Source organism: Desmodus rotundus, chromosome 13, assembly GCF_022682495.2.
Source record: "Desmodus rotundus isolate HL8 chromosome 13, HLdesRot8A.1, whole genome shotgun sequence".
Classification (NCBI taxonomy): Eukaryota; Metazoa; Chordata; class Mammalia; order Chiroptera; family Phyllostomidae; genus Desmodus; species Desmodus rotundus.
The window spans coordinates 40,999,902-41,026,699 of NC_071399.1; the positions used below are offsets into that span (position 1 = coordinate 40,999,902).

The 26,798-nt window shown below is 36.0% G+C and overlaps 1 protein-coding gene across 2 annotated transcripts in view; it reads right to left on the minus strand.

Moving 5' to 3' along the window:
• The window catches only part of PCCA (propionyl-CoA carboxylase subunit alpha), a 473,714-nt gene that overhangs the window by 399,234 nt on the left and 47,682 nt on the right, over window positions 1–26,798 (minus strand). For both annotated transcript variants that reach the window (XM_024578839.4, XM_024578842.3), the window contains exons 5-6: window positions 20,916–21,029; window positions 19,045–19,098 (exon numbers count right to left, since the gene is read on the minus strand). In XM_024578839.4, coding sequence (XP_024434607.2) covers window positions 19,045–19,098; window positions 20,916–21,029 — 168 coding nt within the window. The remainder of the gene's footprint in view (window positions 1–19,044; window positions 19,099–20,915; window positions 21,030–26,798) is intronic.

Below are 26,798 nucleotides of genomic sequence, written 5' to 3' on the forward strand. Positions count from 1 at the left end.
CTAAGAAAATACATATATTGCACCCACGCCGGGGTGCACACAAATATGCCATTAAGTATGTAAGCAAGTGAGCACACACAAGAAAGGAATACTCTTTGCTTAGCAAATTAGCATATCACACACTGTGCTTCAATATGGTGCCCTAGGAACCTTGTAACAATATATTTAGATAAGGTAAGGTCCAGTCTAAAAACAAAGCCCCAGCAATCATCTCATTATTTCTGCCTCTTTGCCCACTTTAGAAAGCATGTACTTAAAAGTTTAATTTTAGAACTTGTTTGGGGCAATAAGAGTCATTAACCATATGTAACAGTGATAATTAATGTTACTTCATTTAATCCAACAAAATCATCTACCTGCACCTGCACTGTATCTATCACTCACCTGCACTAAAACAAAAGAAACCCTTTCCTACTTTATTCTTACTTTAGGGGTTACATAAAAATAAATGGGTGAAAATCAATTTTAAAAGATCAAAAAGTTACTATAAATTAAAAATAGCATTAAACCACATAAAAATACAGGGTGCCTTTCAAAGTACCCTTTCTAAATTTACAATACTTTCAGAATTCCAAATTTTAATTTGACAACTTTTCTCATCTAACAAAGTTAAAAAGCATATACTGAAATCTTGAGTGATGCAAAAGAATTAAAAACATGATTTCAACAATGTACTTGTGTACAAGTTGTGTGAAAATCAACATATGATGGCTAAACAAAATATGGTACATCCATACAATGTACTGTTATTCAGACTTAAAAAGCAATGAAATTCTGAAGTTCTAACCCATGCTGTAACATAGGTGAACCTTGAGGACATTAGGCAAACTGAAATAAGCCAGTCACCAAAGAATAAATATCACATGATTCCAATTACACGAGTTCCCTAGAATATGCAATTCATGGAGACAGAAGATGGAACAAAGATCACTGGAGGTAAGAATGAAGGGACTAGAGAGTTACTGTTTAATGAGTACACAATTTTGGCTTTGGATGATGAAAAAGTCGTGGTGGTGAATAATATGGTTGTTGCACAATGTAAATGTACTTAATGCCACTAAATTGTACACTTAAAAATGATGAAAGGGGTAAATTTTGTTATATACAATTTACCACAATAAAAAATAAGAGGAGTTCTGGTCAAGATGGAGGCATAGGTAGAAACCCTTCGCTTCCTCGCACAACCAAAAGGAGGGTGAAAACCAATATAAAAACAATAATCAACCAGAAGTGACAGAAAATCAAACTGCATGGAACTCCAACAAGCAAGGAATTAAAGAAACAGTGAACCAGAGCAACCAGACCCGTAGGAGGGAGACGGGCAGACGGGCTGAGGGAGAGAACCCAGGGCAAGGCAGAGGTCTGTGAGGGCAGGCTGGCTAAAAGGTCCCCAGCGAGGCAGTGGACCAGACCTCGCAGGGAAGAGGGGCATGGCTGAGAGAACCCAGGGCAAGGTGGCAGACCATGCAGGAAGGGCTGGCTGAACAGGAAACTGAGACTCAGAGCTGACTATGGACTATGGCAGGGGTTGCCTTGGTGAGACAAACTCCCAGTCTCACATGAGAGTTCATTGGAAAGTGGGGCTAGAGTCCAACAAGAAAGCTGCATAGTTCCCTCTCTGACCCCTCCCCCACAGATAGTGCCACAACAACTCAGCAAATAGGGTTGCCTGCCCTGGTAAATACCTAAGGCCCCACCCCCTTACAACTTAACAGGTGCACTGAGACAAAGAAATATGGTTCAAATGAAAGAACACAGCAAAACTCCAGAGAAAGAGCTAAGCAATGAGGAGCTAGCCAACCTATCTAATGTGGAATTCAAAACACTGGTAATCAAGATGCTCACAGAAATGACTGAGCTTGCTCAAAAAATGAAAGAACAAATGAAGACTACCCAAAGTGAAATAAAGCAAAATATTTAGGGAATCAACAGTGAAGGGAAGGAAACTGGGACTCAAATCAACGACTTGTAACAAAAACAAAGAAATAAACTTCCAACGGACACAGAATGAAGAAATAAGAATTCAAAAAAATGAGGAGGGGCTTAGGAAACTCTGGGACAACTTTAAAGGCTCTAACATTAGAATACAGGGATACCAGAAGGAGAAGAACAAGAGCAAGAAGTTGAAAACTTATTTGAACAAATAATGAAGGAAAAGTGCCCTAATCTGGCAAAGGAAATAGACTTCCAGGAAGTCCAGGAAGCCCAGAGTCCCAAAGAAGTTGGACCCAAACAGGAACACAGTAAGGCACATCATCATTAAGTTACCCAAGATTAAAGACAAAGAGAGAATCTTAAAAGCAGCAAGAGGAAAGGAGACAGCTACCTACAAAGGAGTGCCCATAAGGCTATCAGCTGATTTCTCAAAAGAAACATTACAGGAAAGAGGGGGGTGGAAAGAAGTATTTGAAGTCATGAAAGGCAAGGACCTACATCCAAGATGACTCTATCCAGCAAAGCTATCATTAAGAATGGGAGGGCAGATAAAGTGCTTCCCAGATAAGGTCAAGTTAAAGGAGTTCATCATCACCAAGCCCTTATTATATGAAATGTTAAAGGGACTTATCCAAGAAATTGAGGAATATCAAAAACTATGAACAGTAAAATGACAACAAACTCACAACTATCAACAACTGAACCTAAAAAAAATACAACAACAAAAACTAAGCAAACAACTAGAACAAGAACAGAATCAGAGAAATGGACATTACATGGAAGGTTTTCAGTGGGGAGGGAGAGGGGAAGAATGGGGGGGAAGGTACAGGAAATTAGAAGCATAATTGGTAGGCATAAAATAGATGGAGGGAGGTTGAGAGTGGTATAGGAAACAGAGAAGTTTAAGAACTTATATGTACAACCCATGAACATGAACTAAAAAGGGGGAATGTTGGAGGGTTGGGGTTGCGGGGAGGAGGGGGAATAAAGGGGGAAAATTGGGAAAACTGTAATAGTATAATCAATTAAATATACTTTAAAAAATACACATAATAAAAATAAGTAAAAATAAAACATAAATTCTTCTGTGTCCCTAAAAATGGACCAAAGTAATAATCATTAATTTCAACTGAATGACATTTGGATCTTTAATGAAGGAAATGACCTAACTCTCTTCAAACATATTTAAAGCAAAAATCATGACATTTCCCCATGGAATTTATAATATGTGCATGTGAAATATATATGACAACTATAATATACATAGAACACGATGATGGAACTATCTAAATATTTCAGCAATTATACCTGAAATGATATAATAATAACTCAAGGTAGAGCATATAAAGTTAAGGATATATTGTAATCCCGAGAAAAAGTACCAAAAAATGTAAAAGATAGATCCAATAGATAAATTTTAATGGAATTCCAAACAGTAAAATGATCCAAAAAAAACAGAAAAAGAAAACAAAAGGTAAAAAGAGAAGACAACCAGAAAACAAAAAGATGGTAAGCATAAACTCAGATACAGCAGTAATTTATTAAATGTTAATAGGTTTTACTGAAGTTTAATAGTGGTGATGGTTACACAACTCCATAACTATACAAAAATAACTGATTTATAAATTATAAAATGTGAGTGTTATGGTATGTGAATTATACCTCAATAAATCTGTTACTAAAGAGAATAAACTAAGACAAACAAGAAAACTTAATAGGCTAAACACTACAATTAAAAAGAAATTATCAAATTTAAAAATCATGACCCTACAACATGCTTGCTACAGGAAACAAGTTTTCAATATAAAGAGTCAAATGGAGAAAGATATATCATGCAATCAGTAAGCACAAGACACTTGAGTGTTTAGAGTTAAACATTAAGCAATTTGTCCAAGATCACAAAACTAAGAAGTAGAAGAGAATTTAACTTGGACTCCAAGCTCTGCTAATAACTGCAAGGAAAGAGTAAGGAGAGAGAGGAAAAGGAGAGCTAGAGTATGAGATTCAAAATGTATTAACCTCAAGCAAAGTAAAGAAAATCCCAACTTGGTGAAGAAAATAGAGATACCAGCCCAGGAAGCACAGAGTCCCAAATAAGATGGACCTAAAGAGGCCCATTCCAAGACACATCATAATTAAAATGCTAAAGATTAAATACAATGAGAGAATCTTAAAAGCAGCAAGAACAAAGCAGTTAGTTACCTACAAGGGAGCTACCATAAGACTGACGGCTGATTTCTCAAAAGAAACTTTGCAGGCTAGAAGGGATTGGCAAAAAAAAATATTCAAAGTAATGAAAAGTGAGGACCTACAACCAAGATTATTCTACCCAGCCAAGCTATCATGTACAATTGAAGGTCAGTTAAAAGTTTCCCAGGCAAGAAAAAACTAAAGGAGTTAATCACCACCTAACCAGTATTATATGAAATGTTAAAGGGTCAATAAGAAAGAAGAAAGGAGAAAGGAGAAGAAGGAGGAGGAGGAGAAGGAGGAGGGGGAGGGAGAGGGAGATGAGGAGGACAGAAACAGAATTGTAGATACGGAGGACATTTTGATGGTTGCCAGATGGAGGGAGGTTGGGGGAATGAGTGAAAAAAAAAGGGGGATTAAGAAGTACAAATTAGTAGTTACAGAATAGTCATGGGGATGTAAAGTACAGCACAGGGAACAGAGTAGCCTAAGAACACATATGCATGACCCATGGACAGAGACCATGGTGTGGGGATTGCCTGCTGGGTAGAGAGGGACAAAGGTGGAAAATGTGGGATAACTGTAATAGCACAAAAAATAAAATATAATTAAAGTAAAAATTGTAAAAAGGCCTGTGGTTAGGATGAGGCAGTACTGTATAGCCATCCTCCTGGGGTTTGTTTGTTTGTTGTTCTATACTGGAGACATGGGGAATATAAAAACTATTCTGTGACATGTCAAAACTATATGAAATTGAAATATTGACAGCCATAAATAAGATCTTACTGAAATGTGGCCAATCCATTTGAAACAGGTAGAATAAAATGTTCTCGAAGAGTGCTCTACTGACTCAAACCCTGCCAGAATTATAGCAGTATTAATAGGCAGTTAAAAAACAATGGTCCAGGAACTACTCTAACTTCTTTTAAGTTTGTTTTTCAGATCTAAAGTCAAGCCTCAGACCCCAGTGATACTTGGTTCAGAAAGTTTCCTCCTGAATCCCACAATAAATGTTGCATAATCCCAGAATGCTTTACTGACACATACGTGGACTTCAGTGGGAACTCAGCAATCCTAAAAAAGCAAAAACCCAGCCAACCTATACTTTGATTGGTTAACCCCAGCAACTTTTGTGTTCCCAAGGAATAAAAGCCCCTAAGCCCCACCTTCGGGGCACAGAACCTAAGGTCCTATCTCAGTGTTCTTGCTCACTGCAGAGCCTCAATAAATTTGCCTTTGCTTTAAAAAAAAAAAAAAAAAAAAAAAAAGAAGATTCAAACTGTATTAACCTCAAGCATGGGAAAGAAAATCCCAACCTCATCAAATCCCTTCTTGATTCTTAACCTTCTTATTAAAATCAATCCAAAAACCCCACAACCCTAAATGTATTTGCCTTATCTACATCCTTAAAAGATTCCCCAAAATAACGTTTTTTCCTTTTCAGGTGTCCACTCTAGAGTATTTCTACTCAACCTCATCTTCAAATTCTTCAACAATTATTCCAGGAGCTGAACTTTAATCCAAAATTCAAGAAGAAAAAACAAATAGCCTCAAACATTTTAAAAGACACTCTGCTATGATAAGAGTTTTATGAATTCTTTTTTATAGGTTTTCATAATTTCTTTTCAACATGACATCTTTAATAGTCACAATTAAAAATATATTACAAAATTACTGTCAAAAGGAAAAGAGTCACCAAACTTTCTCCTCTAAAATAAGGTAGAGTTGATCAGTTCAACATAAAAGGCATCAGTGACTATATTTCATAGCTCTACTAGCTTACTAAAGTATTTTACTTATAAAATCAGCAAATCTGGACTCCAGGACTTCCAGTCAAGGTGGAGTTGGAGATAAACATCCTTGCCTCCTTGCACAACCACAGCAAAAATTCAAACTAAGTTACAAAAATACTATCACCCAGAATCATCAGAAAACCGAACTGTATGGAACTCCAACGTCCGAAAACCAAGGAATTAAAGAAATCACATTCATCAAGATGGTTAGGAGGGGCAGAGACATGGAAACACAGAGAAGCAGAAACAAAGAATGGGAGGTCCCACAACCACATGTGGTGGATAAAATTCAGAAGGGATACCTCAGGAGCCAGGGGTCCCAGCCTCACACCAAACGACCCACCCCAGGGTCCCAGTACCAGGAAGATAAATCCCCATAACTTACGGCTGTAAAAACCAGTGGGGGTTAGGGTGGCAGAAGAAACTTAGATTTTCAAGTATCTCCTCCTAAAGAACCTGCAACAGTCTTAGGTCTTATGAAGACTCACTCCCTCTGGCCTCCAGCATCAGAGCAGCAGCTGGAAGGGCATCAGTGGCATACAGGGAGAAACGGAAAAATCTGTCATCAAGATGAGGGCCAAAGGACAACATCCTCTAAGACAAAACACCAGAGGCCAAGCAACAGCCACTGTTCCTTTTCTGAGCCCTCCCCCACACAGAGCCACATATCAGGGACATCGAATCTGAGACTCCAGCAACCTAGTTCACACAGGTGGACTTGCCCTGGCAATTACCTAAGGCTCCACCCCATCCAACTTACAGGTGCACTTTCCACAGTAGCCCATACTAATAAGACAGGGAGTCAAAGCAGCTCTACCTAATACATACAAACAAACCCAGGGAGGTTGTCAAAATGAGGAGACAAAGAAATAAGGCCCAAATGAAAGAACAGAACAAAACTCCAGAAAAGGAACTAAACAACATGCAGATAAGCAATCTTCAGATGCAGAGTTCTAAACACTGGTAATTAGGATATTCAATGAACACATTGGGTACTTCAATAGCACTAAAAAACCCATGCACCCTGGCTAGTGTGGCTCAGCAGATTGAACACCAGACTGTGTACCAAAGGGTTGCTGGTTCAATTCCCATCAGGGCACATGCCTGGGTTGTGGGCCAGGTCCCCAGTAGGGGACGCTCAAGAGGCAACCACACATTGATGTTTTCTCCTTCTCCCTCTCCCTTCCCTTCTCAAAAAATAAATACATAAATAAACAAAAAAAAAGGCCCTCTATTAAAAAAAATGCAGTAATGAAGTTATGCTAAGTGAAATAAAGAAAAATTTACAGGGAATCAACAGTAGAATAGACGAAAGCAAGATTTTAAACATAAGGAGGAAAATCATTCAATCAGTGTTGGGAACCATCCTGCCTGGTATCAGGAGCTGCAACCCTGCCAACAGGCAAAAAGGCCCCACGGTTAGGGGACCTTGGGACCATAACCTACTAAGGAGACAAAACTTATCCTCCCGGCAGAGGCTGTACCCCTTTACTTCACCCTGCTTGGCCCCGGGTAGACGACTGATTAGCCAATGATGGGTAAGATTCCTCAAGGGAGGGACAACCTAAGACAGGCATGGTCACAAAGGGGCCATCAGGGGAGGACTTAGGGGATTGTGGAGAAGGGACAAAAAGCCCTCATGCCTTGGCTTTATCATAGCCTGCAACCTCATTCTATCTGTAAAAAGTCTCCTAATCTCTTGGCTGCCTTGCTTCTCCCGCCTGATTCAGGCCTGAAACAATACTGAAGGGGGGTGCAACCCTGTGCCAGAACCGGCAGTTCCCAGTGGGGGGGTGATCATGCCTATGAAAGGATGCATAAAGTCCTATGAAACCTGCTTTGCTAAGAATGTCCTCAATTTCAATGTTAAGGGTCCAATCACATAATAAGTTTGTTTCCTAAGGTTTTACAGCCTATTGGGATCACCCTGTCTACCAGACCCTGACTCAAAAGGACCCCTGTGATCTCAGAAATGTTATCTGTAAACCATACCTCCTCTCATTCACATGCACCCCTATGCAAACTTAACTCAGTAAAAGCCCATTGAGAGAGAGGCTAAACGCCTTTCTCCTCTGAGAGACTGGTCAGCCTTGCTCCCCAAGCACATCATGTCTTCATAGAATTATTCTCATCCATGGTGGCCCAGGGGAGCTCTGCCAAAATCAGAACAAGAAGGAAAAAGAATAAAAAAAAATGAGGATAGGCCTCTGGGACAACATAAAACATACCAACATTTGAATCATAGGGGTGCCAGAAGAAGAGAAAGAGCAAGAAATTGAAAACTTATTGGAAAAAATTAGAAAACTTCCCTAATTTGGTGAAGGAAATAGATGTACAAGTCCAGGAAGCACAGAGAGTCCCAGGCAAGATGGACCCAAAGAGGCCCACTCCAAGACACATCATAATTAAAGTGCCAAAGGTAAAATATAAAGAGAGAATGTTAAAAACAGCAAGAGAAAAGCAGATAGTTACCTACAAAGGAGTTCCCATAAGAATGTCAGCTGATTTCTCAAGAGAAACTTTGTAGGCTAGAAAGAACTGGCAAGAAGTATTCAAAGTGATGAAAAGCAAGGACCTACAACCTAGATTACTCTATCCAGCAAAGCTATCATTGAGAATTAAAGGACAAATAAAGTTTATCCCAGACAAAGAAAGGCTAAAGGAGGTCATCATCACCAGACCAGTATTACATGAAATGTTAAAGGGACTTATTTCAGAAAAAGAAGATCAAAACGATGAACATTAAAATGGCAATAAATTCCCAACTATCAACAATTGAAACTAAACAACAAGCTAAGCAAACAAGCAGAAGAGAAACAGAATCTTATATATGGAGATCATTTGGATGGTTATCAGTTGGGAGGGGAAAGGGAAGAATGAGGGAAAACATGAAGGGATTAAGAAGTACAAATTGGTAGGTAAAGAATGGACAGGAGGATGTTAAGAATAGCATAGGAAATGGAGTAGCCAAAGAACTTATATGCATGACGCATGGACATGAACTGGGGGGGGGGGAGGGGGGGATTGCCAGAGAGAATGGGGGGTACCTTATGGAGTGGGGCAAAGGGGGAAAAATAGGGGCTACTATAATAGCATAATTAATCAAGTATACTTTAAGGAAATAAAGTCAGCAAATCCAAGTGAACACAGCCACTTTCACAGGCATCCAAGATCAGGAGATCAGAAAAACAAAAGGAATAATTACATTTGTAGACTTTAACATTGGTACAGCATTAGGGGATTAAAAAAAAAAAAAGCAGAAAGAGAAAAGTCTCCACTGATAGCAAAAATAGGCAGCAAGCAAAGGTAACATTTTTTAAAAAAAACCACTAACAACCCAGTCTAGTTCCAATTCATCTTAGCAACAGTTTGGAACATTTACTGAGCATGGGATTTATAGTTAAATAGTCCTTCTGCTGGAATGTATACTCTCATTTACTAACTAGGTGACACTGGGCAAGGCAATTATTTCTGAGATTGTTCTCTGTTCTATAAATTTAAGAATAAAAATAATATATCAAACACTGCCATGAAGATTAAATGAGAACGGTACAAGTGCATTTGTAGGTAGATATTTCATATCTAATTTTTTAAGAGCTTGGGGAAGTGAAGAAAAGTTTTTTCTATTTTTTTAAATATATTTATTGATCATGCTATTACCGTTGTCCCATTTCCCCCCCTTCACTCCACTCCATCTTGCCCACCCCTCCCTCCTACATTCCCCCCCTATAGTTCATGTCCATGGGTCATACTTATAAGTTCTTTGGCTTCTACATTTCCTATACTATTCTTACCCTCCCCCTGTCTATTTTCCACCTATCATTTATGCTATTTATTCTCTGTACCTTTCCCCCCTCTCTCCCCCTCCCACTCCCCCGTTGATAACCCTCCATGTGATCTCCATTTCTGTGGTTCTGTTTCTGTTCTAGTTGTCTGTTTAGTTTGCTTTTGTATTTGTTTTAGGTGTGGTTGTTAATAACTGGGAGTTTGCTGTCATTTTTACTGTTCCTATTTTTTATCTTCTTTTTCTTAGATAAATCCCTTTAACATTTCATATAGTAAGGGCTTGGTGATGATGAACTTCTTTAACTTGACCTTATCTGAGAAGCACTTTATCTGCCCTTCCATTCTAAATGATAGCTTTGCTGGATAAAGTCATCTTGGATGTAGGTCCTTGCCTTTCATGACTTCAAATACTTCTTTCCAACCCCTTCTTGCCTGTAAGGTCTCTTTTGAGAAATCAGCTGACAGTCTTATGAGAACTCCTTTGTAGGTAACTCTGTCCTTTTCTCTTGCTGCTTCTCAGATTCTCTCCTTCTGCTTAATCTTGGGTAATGTAATGATGATGTGCCTCGGTGTGTTCCTCCTTGGGTCCAGCTTCTTTGGGACTCTCTGAGCTTCCTGGACTTCCTGGAAGTCTATTTCCTTTGCCAGATTAGGGAAATTCTCCTTTGTTATTTGTTCAAATAAGTGTTTAATTTTTTGTTCTTCTTCTTCTCCTTCTGGCACCCCTATAATTCGGATGTTGGAACGTTTCAAGATGTCCTGGAGGTTCCTAAGCCTCTCCTCATTTTTTTTGAATTCTTGTTTCTTCATTCTTTTCTGGTTGGATGTTTCTTTCTTCCTTCTGGTCCACACCATTGATTTGAGTCCCAGTTTCCTTCCCATCACTATTGGTTCCCTGTACATTTTCCTTTGTTTCTTTTAGTATAGCCTTCATTTTTTCATCTAATTTGTGACCAAATTCAACCAATTCTGTGAGCTTCCTGATTACCAGTGTTTTGAACTGTGCATGTAATAGGTTGGCTATCTCTTCCTTGCTTAGTTGTATTTTTTATGGAGCTTTGATCTGTTCTTCATTTGGGCCATTTTTTTTATCTTGGCATGCCTGTTACATAAAGGGGTGGAGCCTTAGGTGTTCACCGGGGCAGGATAATGCTGGTCGCTGCACTGTGACACTGTATGTGGGGGAGGGGCCGAGAGGGAGCAATGGTGCTTGCTCTACTCTTTGCCGGATTTCAGTCACTCCCTCCGCTACCCACAATCAAACTGGGCCCTTTTAGTGCTGATTCCCGAGTGGGTGGGCTTGTACATGCTCTAGGCCCCTGTAGGTCTCTCCAACGAACTCTCTCCTGTGAGGCTGGGAGTTTCTCCTGCTGCTGCCTCAATCCCCAAGGGGGTTTTCACTCAGAGGTTTGAGGCTTTATTTCCCCACGCTGGAGCCCTGGGTTGCACAGTCTGCTTCGCTCCCCCGCAGTTCCTGCCGGTTTATCTGTGGGCGAATGTGGGGCAGAGGAGTCTGCTGGCTGCAGCCTGGTCTGTCCTGTTCCACAATCCACAACCTCACTGGGTTTGCCAGCTGCCGCCTTGCCGTGAGTCCTCTCTACCCTGGCTGCCCATCTCCACCCCTCCTACCAGCCTAGATGAATGTTTCTTCTTTATCTCCTTGGTTGTTAAACTTCCATGCAGTTTGATTTTCTGGCAGCTGTGGTTGTTTTTTGTTTTTAAATTGTTGTCCTTCTTTTGGTTGGGCGAGGAGGCACAGTGTGTCTACCTACGCCTCCACCTTGGCCGGAAGCCAGTTTTTTTCTTATAAATAAATAAAACCTAAGATTGGAAAATAAGAGTATGCTATATAACAATTGATAGCCAAATTGTAACACATTGCCATGTAGGCTCTAGGAAAATGGTAGCAGTAGTAGCCTCTAGGATTAAAACTAGAGGTTGGGATAGGAGATTCATAAATGGAAGAAACCTTATTTTTCAATGTACACATGAGACTTAAATTTCTAAAACTTTAGATTATCCAAAATTAAAAATTTTAGTATAATAAAGTCAAAGATCTGTGTCCATAATGGAAATTCTAATAATGGTTTATGTTTGTTTGTTTTTATTTATTTTTTTTTTTACTGGCAGAACTTTATTTCTCCCAATGAATATAGACTATAAATGGCTTACAGATAATACTGGTTAAATTTCCCACCTGAAGGTTAACTTGGAAATTAAAAGGTAATAGCTAACTTTCACTAGTAATAAAAGTCAGTAGTAATAAAAATGTAGTTTTAAGATTAGGGAGAATAAACACTTGTCTGCAGAAAATCTTCTTAATATTATACATCATTTAGCAACTGAAATCTTTCCATCCCTTCCATCTTTTAGCTAGTGAGCCTTAAATTTAAGACTCTATCCTAGAGACAGCATAGTCATTTTCCCCATGTAGAAAATTTACTGGGCAGAAAATACTGAAATACTATTTAATTATCGCAACACAATAGTAGTATATCCCACATCCTTTAAAAAATACCCATTTAGCCCTGTCTGGTGTGTCTCAGTGGATTGAGTACTGGCCTGTGAACTGAAAGGTCACCAGTTTGACTCCCAGTTACGGCACAAGGGCACATGCCTGGGTTGCAGATCAGTTCCCCAGCTGGGGGGGTGTCAGAGGCAACCAATCAATTTCCACTCACATATTGATGTGTATCTCTCCCTTTCTCCCTCCTTTCCCCTCTCTCTAAAATAAATAAATAAATAAAATCTTTAAAAAAAAAATACACATTTAGCCCTGGCTGGTGTGGCTCAGTGGATTGAGAGCTGGCCTGAGAACCAAAGGGTCACTGGTTCCATTCCCCATCAGGGCACATACCTGGGTTGCAGGCCAGGACCCCAGTTGGGGGTGTGTGAGAGGCAATCACACACTACTGTTTCTCTCCCTCTCTTTCTCCCTCCCTTCCTCTCTCTAAAAGTGAATAAATAAAGTCTTAAAATATACACATTTAAAGTTTCTAAGGTGAAAACTTTATGCAGTTTATGTGATTATCATTATACAATTCAACCATCACATCTTAATTTGACTACTACTCAAAGAACTTTATATCGGTATTCTCCATTATATTCTTATATGTCTGCAAATTATTTAACATGGAAAAATCACAGGAATTGGTAACAGGAGAAGGAAAGGAGGGTGGGGAGATGGAAAGAAGGGAAAGGAGGATAAAAAGGCTCTAATAATGTTAATGATAAGAAAATGTATGTACTTATGCTTATCTGGCAGGGGAGATACCATGATCATGAAAATTTATGTACTTAAAATGAGATGTCTACAAAACACACTATAGTAACAGTTCTCAACCTTTATTAAACCATGACAAAAATAAATAAAAGTCATGCACAAAACACACTTCCATGAGCTACCCAGACTGTATAAATAAAATAAGATTTATATACAACTCTGGGATTGCAAGTTCAAAGCCTCTCCATTTTTTTTTCCGGCTCAGAAAAAATGTTTTTTTCAATTATGAGTAAATAGAATATCACCTGAATCATTTTAAATTCTCCCTAAACTATTTTTAAATATATATATATTTATTTATATATATTTAAATAAAATCACTGGCAAACTTGCTAACTTCAGAATTTTAGTATTAGTTACAAAGTACTTATAACACACACTTCACAGCTCTAATGACACGCCATGGATTACACACAACCTCATAACTGAAGACCAGCGGCCTAGCAAAACGTTTTCTTCAAGTTTCTATCCACACAACAGTCATTTTCCTACAACCTGATCATGTGTTGCCTACATTACTATTAAAGTGGGGGGATAGGTTTCTATGGACTTTGGCTAAGTTCCCTACAGTTATTTGTCTTCACTATTCAGCTACTATTTGAATGCTCTCTCTCTTTCCAAGTGAGCCAACTAGGGTATAGTATTTTTTAAAAGTGCTCTGTGCTCATGGTCAGCCAATTTAGTTACAGTCCTGATTCTATTAATTACTAGCAGTGCAACTGTTGGCAAGTCACTACACCTGAGTCTAAGTTTTCTTTTTGTTAAATAGAATTAATAATATCCAACTTCAATGGTTGCATAAATTAATTGAAATCACATTTGTCAAAGGATTTGTAAAGCTACTGCATCATGCATATGTATATAGCAGCTTAATTATATCAAATTATTAATTTCCTTAACAAGGAAAAAATCTAAACCCCCAAAATATACATAAAAACTATCAGATTAATTTCCCCAAAACACTAATTTTAACTATCTCATTCTCCTTAAAAATCTTCAATAGCTCTCACCATCCACTAAAGTACTAATTATTAACGTCTGTAATGATTAAGGTGCTCTGCCTGACTATGCCAGACTTTGTGCTAAGTTCTTTATATATGTTGTTTCTGATTTTACAACAACCATGCAGAGTAGGTGTCAGTTGCTTCATTTATTTTACAGATGAAGAATTTTTGAGCTATTTTCCAATTTTGCTAATATAAACAACCTTACAGAAACATTTTTTAAAAGTATCTTTGATAGGTGAAATTCTTAAGAGTGCAATTATGAAAGATACAAACAAATATCTGGCAAAAAAAAAAAAAGAGAAAAAGCTGAAATTAATTTACACTCCAAAGCACAATTCACATGTACACTTCTCTACATTGAATGTTATAGGTATTTTTTTTATTTTTGTTTAATCCAGTGGATTGAAAGATTACATCTCATTATTGTTTTCACACCAGTTATATTCCTTATCTTGCTAAAAATCTCCAATGAAATGAGATAAAAGAATACATTCATCAAACCTTAACTGCTTGCCACAGTTCCCTCCTATACCCTCAATGCCAAGAATTCTGTATAGAACTCACTATCTATATGCATATACACAGTACGTTTAAATACATGGATAAGACTCAAACATGAAACACAAATTATTAAATCTAACATTCAAATTTCTCATAAAGCGTATTACCATGACTTATAATGCTGTGCTACACTAAATGGTAATACAGGGGAAAAAATATATATGTATATATCTCCCAGAACGATATATAGAGAACACTGTGAATTCCCTTTAAACCAATATCACCCTTTTCCAGGAGCAGTAGTTTTACTTTCCAAAGCTCTCTCATAAATTCTAAGAATTTCTTTTCTTAATCCTAACAGTCCTCACAGCCTCTTATCATTGTTATTTTTTGGCTCAGAACACCAGGAGACCAGAGGGAAAATACAGAATGTAAAACAATTCAGATATAAAATATATTCAGCACAGTAAAATTACTGAAAGTTGCTATTTATGAGGGTAATTTGTAGCTTCATTTTTCCCATAATTTAGATAAAAACAAACAAGACATGGAAATATGTTTTATTTAACATATTTAAATATTTAAATATGTTGAATATTTAACATTTTAACATTTAAATATGTTAAATATTTAACATATTTTATTGATTTAACAAGAAATGGTTTTATTTAAATCCTGTACAGTAAGGATTGTATGTAATCTGATCCCACTTCATGTAAATTAAGCCTAAGTAATAATGTCCTATAAAGGAAATTTATAAAATTTAGTATGCTTTTACATTTGGCTTACTGTATACTTTCTAAAGCATAAATCCAGGGGAAAAATTCAACAAATCATTTTTATTCATTAATAATAATCATTATTATTATTAACTAAAAACAACAATATATCAGATAAAGCACAAATAGTTTTTTTATAAACAAAGTAAATATTATGCTGATCTTTGTTTTTTTTCTTTTATTTACACTTGTATTAAATTTATTGTGGTGGCATTGGTTAACATAGAGTCATACAGGTTTCAAGTGCACATAACTGTGATACATGATCCATACATTGCATTTGTACCCATTACCCAACGTCAAATAACTTTCCATCACCATGATTTGGCCCATTTGACCTTCTACTACCCTCCACCCCCTTCCCTCTGGTAACCACGATACTGTTGTCTGTATCTCTGAGTTTCAGTTTTATATCCCACATATGAGTGAAATCATATGTTTCTCAGCTTTTTCTGACTGACTTATTTCACTTAGCATAGTATTCTCAAGGTCCATCCATGTTGTCATAAGTGGCAGTATTTTATCTTTTCTCATAACTGAAGTATTCCTTAGTATATATATACCATATCTTCTATATCCAGTCCGCTATCAAAGGAGACCTTGGTTGTCTCTACATCTTAGCCACCATGAATAATGCTGCAGTGAACATAGGGGTGTGTATGTCTTTGCAAATAAATGTTTTTGATTTTGGTAGATACCCAGAATAGGGGTTGCTGGATCATAGGTTAACTCTATTTCTATTTTTAGTGTTTTGAGGAACCACCATATTGTTTTCCATAGTGGCTATACCAGTTTACATTCCCATCATCAGTGAATAGGGTCCTTTTTTCAGTAATAAAAACACAACCAGACATAAATGGGAACTACACCTCCATATTTGATTAAATTTCAACCTCAAGATATAGTATTACAATAAAGAGAACTCCATAGTATTAAACTTAAAAAATGTTCCAACTTCTACCAGTCTTTCTAACCAAAACTTTCACTGACATGGTAATCTATCACCACTATGTTGGAAATCACATTTCTAAGAATATACCCAGTTTGGAATAATAACTATCAAATTTCAATGGTTGGTCAACCAACACAGAAACAATGTTTATATGGTATAACAAGATCAGTAAGCAATTTTATTTCACTGTTTTATTTTTACAGAATTTACCAACTATAACCAGATATTCCAAAAGGAGCACTTTAAAATGGCATATTACAATGGGAAAAGATTTTAATGGTAGAAAAATAACACCCCAAATAAGAACCTTGCCATGAAGAACACACACAAAAAAAGGGTTAGTTATCACTGGGTGCATATTTTCATAGTGAACAAAAACATACAGCAATACTGCCTTCTAGTTACAAAACAGTTCTTTTTGTGGTAAAAGGAAAATTTTCTTGAAGATTATTGTTTTATAATTTTGAATGTAATAATATTTATTTAATCTTTCCAAAACATTCACTGAACTTATGTGTAAATCATTAGGTCAAATGACAAAAATGAAACAAAGACTGATGAGACCAAGTCTCTTACCTCAAGGAGATTAAAATACAAAAAAAAAAAAGTAACATAATGCAGAAAGTGGTAGATCAAATAAGAAACTGAAAAACATTAAATGCTCTAGACAACAGAGGAAAGAAATTACTTCTCACCAAAAGGCTATGGAAAACTGTCTTGGTAGAAGTAACATGTGAATTGTGCCTTTAAGAATAGACAGTAGTTGGAAATGTGGGAGGAAAAGACAGGTGTGCTCACTCGGGGAAACGTGTGATGAAAGGCATGGAATAGGAAAGAGTTTGGGAGTAGTACATAGTCTGGCATGTCTGAGGCACAGCGCTGACAAAGGAAAATGGAGGAGATAAGATTAGAAAGAAAATTAGTGAAAAAGGAAGGTAGTCATATGTTCTACACTATTTTCTCTAATGCGACGTTCCTGCTGGAAAAAATCTTTCTTATCTTTATTTACGGAGCATTTGAACTCCTTCATAATATTTTCTTCTCTGAATTGGAGTAATTTGTATAACCTGTTTTATTTTCCACAGGATGACTATGAACTCCTCATGTGCAAGATCCCCATCTGATTTATTTTTATATCCTTCTCAAATGCCTTGAACATAAACACAAAGTATACATTCTTTAAAAATGATTAAATAAATGCATGCATGAATCTATTGGCCATGTCATTTAACTTCTGTGAGACTCATATTCCTTTTTACCAGGAGTTTGCGAACTTTTCTATAAAGGGCCATACGATAAATATTTTAGGTTTCACGGGCTATTCCATTGTTGTTGCAGTTATGCAACTGCTGTTGTAGAGCAAAAGCAGCCCCAGACTACACATAAAGGAATGAGTAGGGCCGTGTGCCAATGAAACTTAATTTACAAACACAGGCGGCAGGGCCCCATTTGGCCCATGAACCACAGCTTAGAGACACCTCACTTACACAAACTTAAATTTAACACATTATACTCATATTCTACAAGTATATTTAAATGTAAGTAGTATATAGAAATCATTTTCTTACATAATGACAGAACCTCAAACAAAATTTCAAACAAAAAGATAGAAAATAGAAAGGTGGCATAAATAGGAAAAAGTGAACATACTGCACAAAACCAGGTAAATCTGGACCTTCGGACAGCTCCAGCAAATCTGCCCTCTCCAGACACCTGTTACCATTACCATCTGGGAGACCTTGAATCACAACCTCTTTAGGCCTTAAATTTTTTTTTTGGTGGGGAGGGTTCCTACTTAATTTTTTTTAATTTTATTTTTCAATTACAATCTACATTCAATATTATTTTGTACTAGTTGCAGGTGTACAGTGGTTAGACACTCATATACTTTACAAAATGTTGTCCCAATATTTCCAGTACTCACTGGGCACCAAACATAGTTATTACAATATTATTGAATATACTATTCACACCATAATTTTGAAACAATAAATTGGTTGAAATAGATAATTCTAAGATAGAACTCTATGACTTTAAGAACTGTTCCAAATTAAATTTATACATTTCACATGAAAATTTTATCTAGAAAATGATTACATTCATAAAGAGTTTGAATCCATGGCAGAACAAAATACAAGTATACCACAGAAACAAAATATAACATATTAGAATAATAAACTAAGATAATTTAATACCTAGAAAAATTGATCTAATAAGCTTTTGAATATTCTTCATAATCATATTTTAGTCTCTGAACACTAAGGTTTCAGTACCGTCTTCAGTGTAGTTATAAATACACCTGGAAAATCAGTTTAATAGTAAATATAGGTTAATTCACCTAACCAGGATGGTCGTATCAGAAGGATACTCAGGTCATAATAAAACTTTTCCCAAAATACAGGAGGTAATAAGATATAATCTTAAATGCCACACTATGTAATAAAAGGGAAAAAGAGAATCTTATTCTGGCTTCATGTTCTATTCTCATGGTATAATAATTAATAAATCACTGAACTCCCTGATATATTTAGTTAAAATTCTGAAGTTTTTATATATAAAAGTTAAAGTCCATGCAATATATAATAAACTAGGTGTCATTGCTTAGGTGTAATAGTGATTTAATAACTTTTCCATTTTTACTCTTCAAATCAAGGCAGATTACAGAATAAAAACTGTTCACTTTTCACAAACTATTTTCAAAGAATTGCGGGGTCAGTTAAAATTCTCTAATTCACTACTGCCCATATTTATAAAAGCAACACCATTACACTGCTTTCTAAAATATAAATTAACAGGTTCTAGTTCATTACAAACTTACCAAATATTTGGCAAATTCTTTGTTTTCTGAAAGGAATCCATAACCTGGATGTACCTTAGAAGTGAAAACAAAAGGCACTTAATTTTATCATGTTGTGAAACCTTGGTAGAAGCAAAACAGTACAATTATGTGTTTACTGTCCAAGATCCCTTGAGTAAGGTTACTTATCTCACATAGTCGTCAGCTCCAAGGAACATTCCTGAGGAGACTCAAATTCCAAGATAATACCTATGCTATAATCACTTTAGGCACCCGACCTTTGTCCCAACCACAGTCAGAGCCATCCATCTGCATATCTTCCACTCCACCTGCATTTCTTTGACCACCTACGCAAAACAACTCACACTCTCCCTATTTTTTGAGGCTAACTTTAGGGACAAGTTTGAAGAATTTTCTAACAGCTGGTGAATCAAAGAATTATGTTAAAGGAAATCTTGTGCAAGGTAGATTTTTTTAAATGTTTAATTCCCTTTCTTCATAGTAAAGAACTGCTAACTTCCAAAACCCTAGTTACAAGTCAATTAACGTATTTTATTCCTGATGACAGTAATGTACTAAGCCATTACCCACAGGACAGTTTCTGTCCAATCTAACTAAAATTAAAGTTCAGTTGATACTATTTTTTTGTACTCTGAATGCTCTTTTCTTCTGACATCTACTCTTCTTTCCCTCCTCACCCCATTTCTCCATTCACAACCTCTTTATGCCATGCTATGCAAGCCACACTGCTACAATCTAAACTCTATCATCCTGTTCTAATTAAGAGATTTTTGCTTCTACCAAATGGGCCAAACATAAATTTAGCCACTCTGTTATCAGTCAGTACTGAATAGATTTCTGGTAAAACAATTCTACTACAAGGAAAGTCAAATTTCTGAAGAGGCTAGTATCACAATCTAGAAGTAGCTACACATCCAAGGTTTTTAAATGCTGGACCGAGCTTTACAAGCATGGTACAGAATGTTCTAAGCTACTGCAGCACAGGAAGAGTTTTACTCCACCAATCTCATTTTATATAAACATTCAACTAAACATCGCATTCTGACCAACTAGAGTGACAAGAGTTTTACCTTCATTAACTCTGCTAATAAACTGTAAACATCCATAATTTGAGTTCATGAATTCAGCTTCTTAACTTAAACATCCATTTATCTCAAAAGAAACGTGAACACTAATTGAAGCACTCCAGGTTAATTGCTGGTGTTGGCTGCTGCCATTCAATTTGAGAGATAACTCTGCACAGTTTTAACATTATAATGTAATTAGTTCTCTGATATCAAAACACACAACAAAACACTATTCCTGACGTCAGAAACCAGTCTTTTCTTTGGACTCCACTTCATTCAAACAGAATTGGGAGTGTGTGGAGAATTACTGATTTCTCCATGTAAGTTATATATATCTTACTGACATGATCAAACTAAAATCATTGTGAGTTACATTGTTGATATTTCTGGAAGTATACTAGGTATACATAATTTTTAAGTGATTAAAATAGAATTTAAACATGAGCCTTTTGGATCCTGTTTATAATACAGAATGTTGTTTAATGCTGTTACTCTAAAGAAAGGGTTAATACTCAAAAGTAATCGGGATTTTTTTTTCCTAGCAAATTTGGAAATGAACTGAAACTGCTCCCTGGTGTGAAAGCTGAATCCAGCAGCCACCTGCAGGATCAGCAACCAACACTGCCAGATGCCACAAAGCCTTTGATTTCCAGTAGCAAATTCAGCCACATTTAACTCATGTGACATGAACTAACTGCAAAAGCATTTTCAATCATTCGTTCTTATTTTTTTTAAGATACAAACTCTAGCTTTCTGCTCACTATACACAAAACAGCTGCAGTAGACAGATTCATTCAGACTCACAGCTTGGGCCCTGGTTTTCTTAACGGCTTCCATGATGGCATCCATGTTGAGGTAGCTTTTACTGGTGGGAGCTGGGCCAACACAGACAGCCTCATCCGCCATTTTCACATGAACCTGAAAAGACACATCTCTGCATTAACAGATGCTCCCAGCAAAAAGAACTAACATCAGCTGCAAGTACCCACAACATTGCAATGACTGTTTCACATACCATTTATGTAGTCAGATCTCTTTTTGAATATGCACTAAAAAATAACAATGGAACAAGTAAGTTCAGTAACTATATTTAACCATGATTATACTTATTACAAGGTTGATCCACTGTATAACCAAATGTTTTCCAAAATATTCCCCATCAATTGGATTAAGTGAAATCACAGCAAACAACTTTGGCCTCTGATTTGGTTCCACTATACACATTCTTATATCAAAACGACCCTGTTAATGTAGGCAGGGTAGCTCAATATTTTAAAAACAAGTACTCATGCCCAGTTCTAAACAAGCTCCCTGGGAAGTGGGAATAATTAGAGGGACTGAACGAAGGGAAGCAGTGAGTGTCCCTACACAGCATCAGGTCAGCACCAGGGACAAATTAAAGCCCAAGACTAAAGAGTTCAATATCACCACTCATGAATCAGAAAATCTTGGGAATCATTTAAATACTCACATTTAACCCTCGTCCATTTTACCTTTATTCCTGAAATGACTGATATGTGCATGAGTGTGCTTTAGGTCCTAAATCTACCAACACCTCAGGAAAATTTTCTCCATTTTCAATACTACTCACTTTACAATGGTTTAAATCTATTTTTGCTTAGTATAGGCCACTCATTCAATACTGAAAAGAGTAAGCTATTTACTTCTAAAAGAAATCTATTCTTTTACAATTATGAAGCCATTCATATATTTTTGAAATGGCTTTTCCTAACAATTTTCCAGTTTAAGGAACTCTCAGTCAGTTTCAATTTATTTCACTAGGCAGATACAAACACTGGAGTACATACATACACCTGGACATTTGGGACCCACCCTACAACCCCCACCAAAAGTCTAAGGTGGCAAATACTTTTGTGTATTGCTTCAGCTGTGAAATAATTTTTAAAGATGCACTTTGTTTTAAATGAGATCTATAAAAAAGTAAACCAAGAATGTTGTCTTTAGAAAGCTAGATTTCTCTTTGTCAATTCAATATATATTTTCCAATTAAGTAAAACATTGTTATATATTAAATGGTAAAAGAAACCTATCTGAGGAATTTACAGATCAATATCTTAATATATAAAATATTCAAATACATATACTTTGCAATTTCTTTTAAAAATCTACTTCAAACAAAGGGAGCATTCTCACAAAGGGATCCTAAATATTTCTATATTCAAAGCAAGGTTCTCCTTGAGATTATCCTTGCCTTGCTGATTCTCAACTTCATATTGTTCTTCTTCCCTCAGACCAGGATGCCCACTCCTCTATTACCCTGTGTGCAGTTCAGATCCTATTATTAATTAGCAATCTTGTTGCTATAACTGGTTGTGGGTTTTTCCTATAAAAAAGAAACTGAATATTAAACAATCCTTTTTAAAAAGAATTCATGATACCATATATAGACAACCCTAAAGATCTCCCCAAAAACTATTAGAACTGATCAATTAATTCAGTAAAGTCACAGGATACAAAGTAAACATCCAGAAATCGGTTGAATTTCTACACATCAATAGTAAACTATTAGAAAGAGAAACTAAGAAAACAATCCCATTTACAACTGCATCGAAATTAATGAAATACTTTGCAATAAATTTAACCAAGGATGTAAAATACTATATATGGAAAATTATAAGACACTGAAGAAAGAAATTGGTGTTTTATAGAAATTATTGGAAACATATACCATGTTCATGGATAGGAAGAATGTCATTAAAATGTCCATACTACCCAAAGCAATCTATAGATTCAATGCAATTCCCATCAAAACACCAATGGCATTTTTTTGCAGAATGAGAACAAATATTTCAAAAATTTACATGAACCAAAAAGAACCTAAATAGCCCCAGGGATCTTGAGAAAGAAGAACAAAGTTGGAGGAATTGTACTACCTGATATCAAACTATACTACAAGGCCACAGTAATCAAAACAGCATATTACTGACATAAAAATAGACATATAGATCATTGGAACAGAGTAAGAGTCCGGAAATAAACCCACACCTTTATGGTCAATTAATAATTGACAAAGGTGGCAAGAACATACAATGGAGTAAAGATAGTCTATTCAATAAATGGTGTTGAGAAAATTGGACATACACATGCAGAAAAATGAAAATAGACCACCTCCTTACACCATACACAAAAATAAACTCAAAATGGATTAAAGACTTCAGTGTAACACCTGATACCACAAAACTCCTAGAAGTAAACATAGGCAGTAAAATCTCAGACATTTCTCACAGCAATATTTTTTCTGATATATCTTGTTGCACAAGGAAACAAAGGAAAAAACAAACAAATGGGGTTATATCAAACTAAAAAGCTTTTGCACATTGTGTGGTACAAGTCTAACTACACAAAATTAAATCTTCTCCAACCTTATCAGTACATATGGGAACTGAGGGTTGTCTGGGGGAAAGAAATTAAAAGATATACACATGCATACATGTGTATATTTATGTGTCCAAAATTGCTACAATAAACATGCATCAAAAAGTAAAAAGGAGGAAAATCCTAATTGTATTTTGACTTATTTATCTCCAGTATTTCCTCTAAATATACTTTTGTAACCATATATATTGCATATATAAATTTGCATCCTTTTATTTTTAATATCATAATAGACATTTCTCCTATGTTATCACAAACTCTTTGTAATCATACTGATAATGTAGCTCAAAGTATAACATATTTTAGATGATTGATATTGGTCAAATAAACATTCAAATAAATTAAACATCAAAAGCAGGTCAAGATTGCTTATGGACTTTACAAAGAAAGGGAAAACACATGCTATTTCTAAAGGGTTGGTTGGTTTCCTTTCTTTGATATCTCAGAAACAAACCTGACTTTAGCGTATAAAAGTATATTAGCAGCACAACAATCCCAGTCTAGACCACAGTACTAGCAGAAATGCTGGGCAAAGCCATTTGATAGAAAAAACTAGACTCCTCCACTGTCTCAGTTCCCAAGGAGATATGCATGAGTCAACTAGAAAAGAATGGCTTAAAAACTTTTGAAAATTTCAATTTTGCTGTTATTGTTGTATTAAATATGTGAGGTGATCTCTTTACCTTAACAATACAAAGCAAACTATTCAAGCACTACAGATGCTTTTCATAAAAATCACTGATTTACTTGACTCAGCTGACTAGAGGTATTCCAGTTTAAAAATTTTCAACATCTTGAAAACTATAAATTTCTTTTTATACACTTCAATGGTACACACATAACAGTCATGAATAGTTTGCACTAAAGTAAACTAATCAATTGACTAGGATATTGCTGGCTACACTTTCAAAAGGAAATAAAGGTTTTAAATACTATGATTTGAAGTAAAGTAGTCAATCTGCGTAAACTTTTCCAATTGAAAAGTTTCCAATAGAGGTTTTAAAAATTATTAGTTTCTTCCTCATACATTTAATTTTATATTTGGAAAACTTTTATTCTTTAAAGAGAAGAATATTACTTATATCAGAGTGTGTTTTAAGACTTACAGGGTCAGAAAAAAATTATCATCCTTATTGATGTCTTAAAATTTAATTTAAATGCTTGAATATAAAAGATTAAAAATTGTGCAGAATTTTAAAACTTTGAATTTGTGGAAATTTTATATTAATCCATTAGATGTCTAAAGTATGCTGAAAAGACACTGTGCTTGGTTCCTATCCTTACCAAACAGATTCGATCTTACTTAGTGTTAAAAAGTAGGTTAGACCAGATCTGTGTGAAAGCTTTTAAATACCTTCTAAACTAGTACAGACTGAGAAAGAGAAGATAGGCAACTTTAAAGTTTTTTCATGCTGGGAGATTTTTTGACACCTATCACTTCAACACAATCCGTAATCACATGGGCATTATTTCCCATGACCATGAATATTTGAATTTTCCTTGTGATACTCTTCAATGCAAACAATGGATAGAGCACTGGGAGGATGACATAGTAAAGTTAAATGTGCTCCTTGCCTGAGAACAGCGGTTCCTCAAACAATCTGACCAGAACTCTGTATTCACCAAACCTAACAAAATTCTCTAACATTACCAACAAACAAAAAATACCTTTAAAGACTGAAAAGTTAAAGAAAGGAATGCCAATTGCATCAATCTTACTTTGGAGAACAGGAAAAAATTAATTATCAAACAACCAGTTGAAATCCTATTTCTGAGAAGAAAAAAGAAAAGAACCCTTCTCTCTATTTTATACAAAGTGCCTAGAAGTCTCCAAAGACTTATACAAATGTCAAGAGACTAACATTCTAGCACATTGTTTCTAGATGGGCAATTTGATTCCTAGAAAATTATGATTCTGTTTATGTCAGTAAATAATACATTCATTTTTATTTCACTTTGTAAAACTAAATGTGTAGCACCATGACATATTTATGCATGATTATTTTTTGATGGCAGAATTAGTGACTTTACTATTTTTCCTCTATTATAATTTATGTAATTGTCAAAGTGGTAAAACCAAAAATTAAAAACTACAGGAAAAAAGAAAACAAGTTTTTGCCATTTGCAAAACTCCCAACCCATTTTCTACAATCTAGTTTTTGCATCACAAAAGGGAACCAATCCTGAATCAATTCTACAAAGTTCTATGTAGTCTGTATTTGGCAGAAATGCATTTCTGAGGGTACTATAAACAAATGAAAGAAAGGAACATGGCTAGAACCATATTCTTATTCCACTGACTCCTGGTAAAAGCATCAAGGGAAAGATGAAAGGGATGAAAGGGGGAGGATATATCAAGTATGATAGGAGCAAAAGCTCAAGACACAATGAAATGGATAGGAGAAATAGGGATAAGGGTGTGTGTTGGCCAGGGTGGGGTGGAGGGACGGAGGTGATGCAGAGGGAGGGCAGAGGAAGTTGATATGGTTACTTGTAAAGGTTGGAAGAGGTGATGATACCTGAGAAAGAGTTTAACAGTTTTTTTAGCCTAGGAAAAACTTGAACAAATGCCTTTAGGAGAGAATCTAGGTAGTAGAAGAAGCTAAAACCACCTGCAAGGTAACATAATTCACAGTATAAAGTTTCTGATGAGCAGTGGCAAAGCTAAGCAGTATAGGGAGGCAGGGGATAGGACAGGATAAGGGGAGAGAACTCATTTTCTCCCACACAAACACAATAAATAAAAACAAACCAGGATTTAAAAAGAAAAAGAAGAGACAGAAAGAAGAAAAAAAAGAAAATCAGGAAAGACAGAAGACAGACAGACAGAAAGCTTACTATGCAGTCCAAGACAAGCCTCTACAGCCTCTATTCCCCAATCACTCTACTGCCCAGAAGCTCTTCTCTATAGAAATTCTTGAGCCACTACTGCAAAAGGATGCCAAGACTAGGTACAAATGCAGGTAGTATGTTATGTATCTGTTGGAAGAAATTAAGAACCCTGAAACACCCATCCAAAAGAACCTATGCACCCCAATGTTCATAGCAGCACAATTTACAATAGCCAAGTACTGGAAGCAACCTAAGTGCCCATCAGCAAATAAGTGGATAAAAAAATTATGGTACATTTACACAATGGAATTCTACGCAACAGAGAGAAAGAAGGAGCTTATACCCTTTGCAATGGCATGGATGGAACTGGAGAGCATTATGCTAAGTGAAATAAGCCAGGCAGTGAGGGACAAATACCATATGATCTCACCTTTAACTGGAACATAATCAACAGAAGAA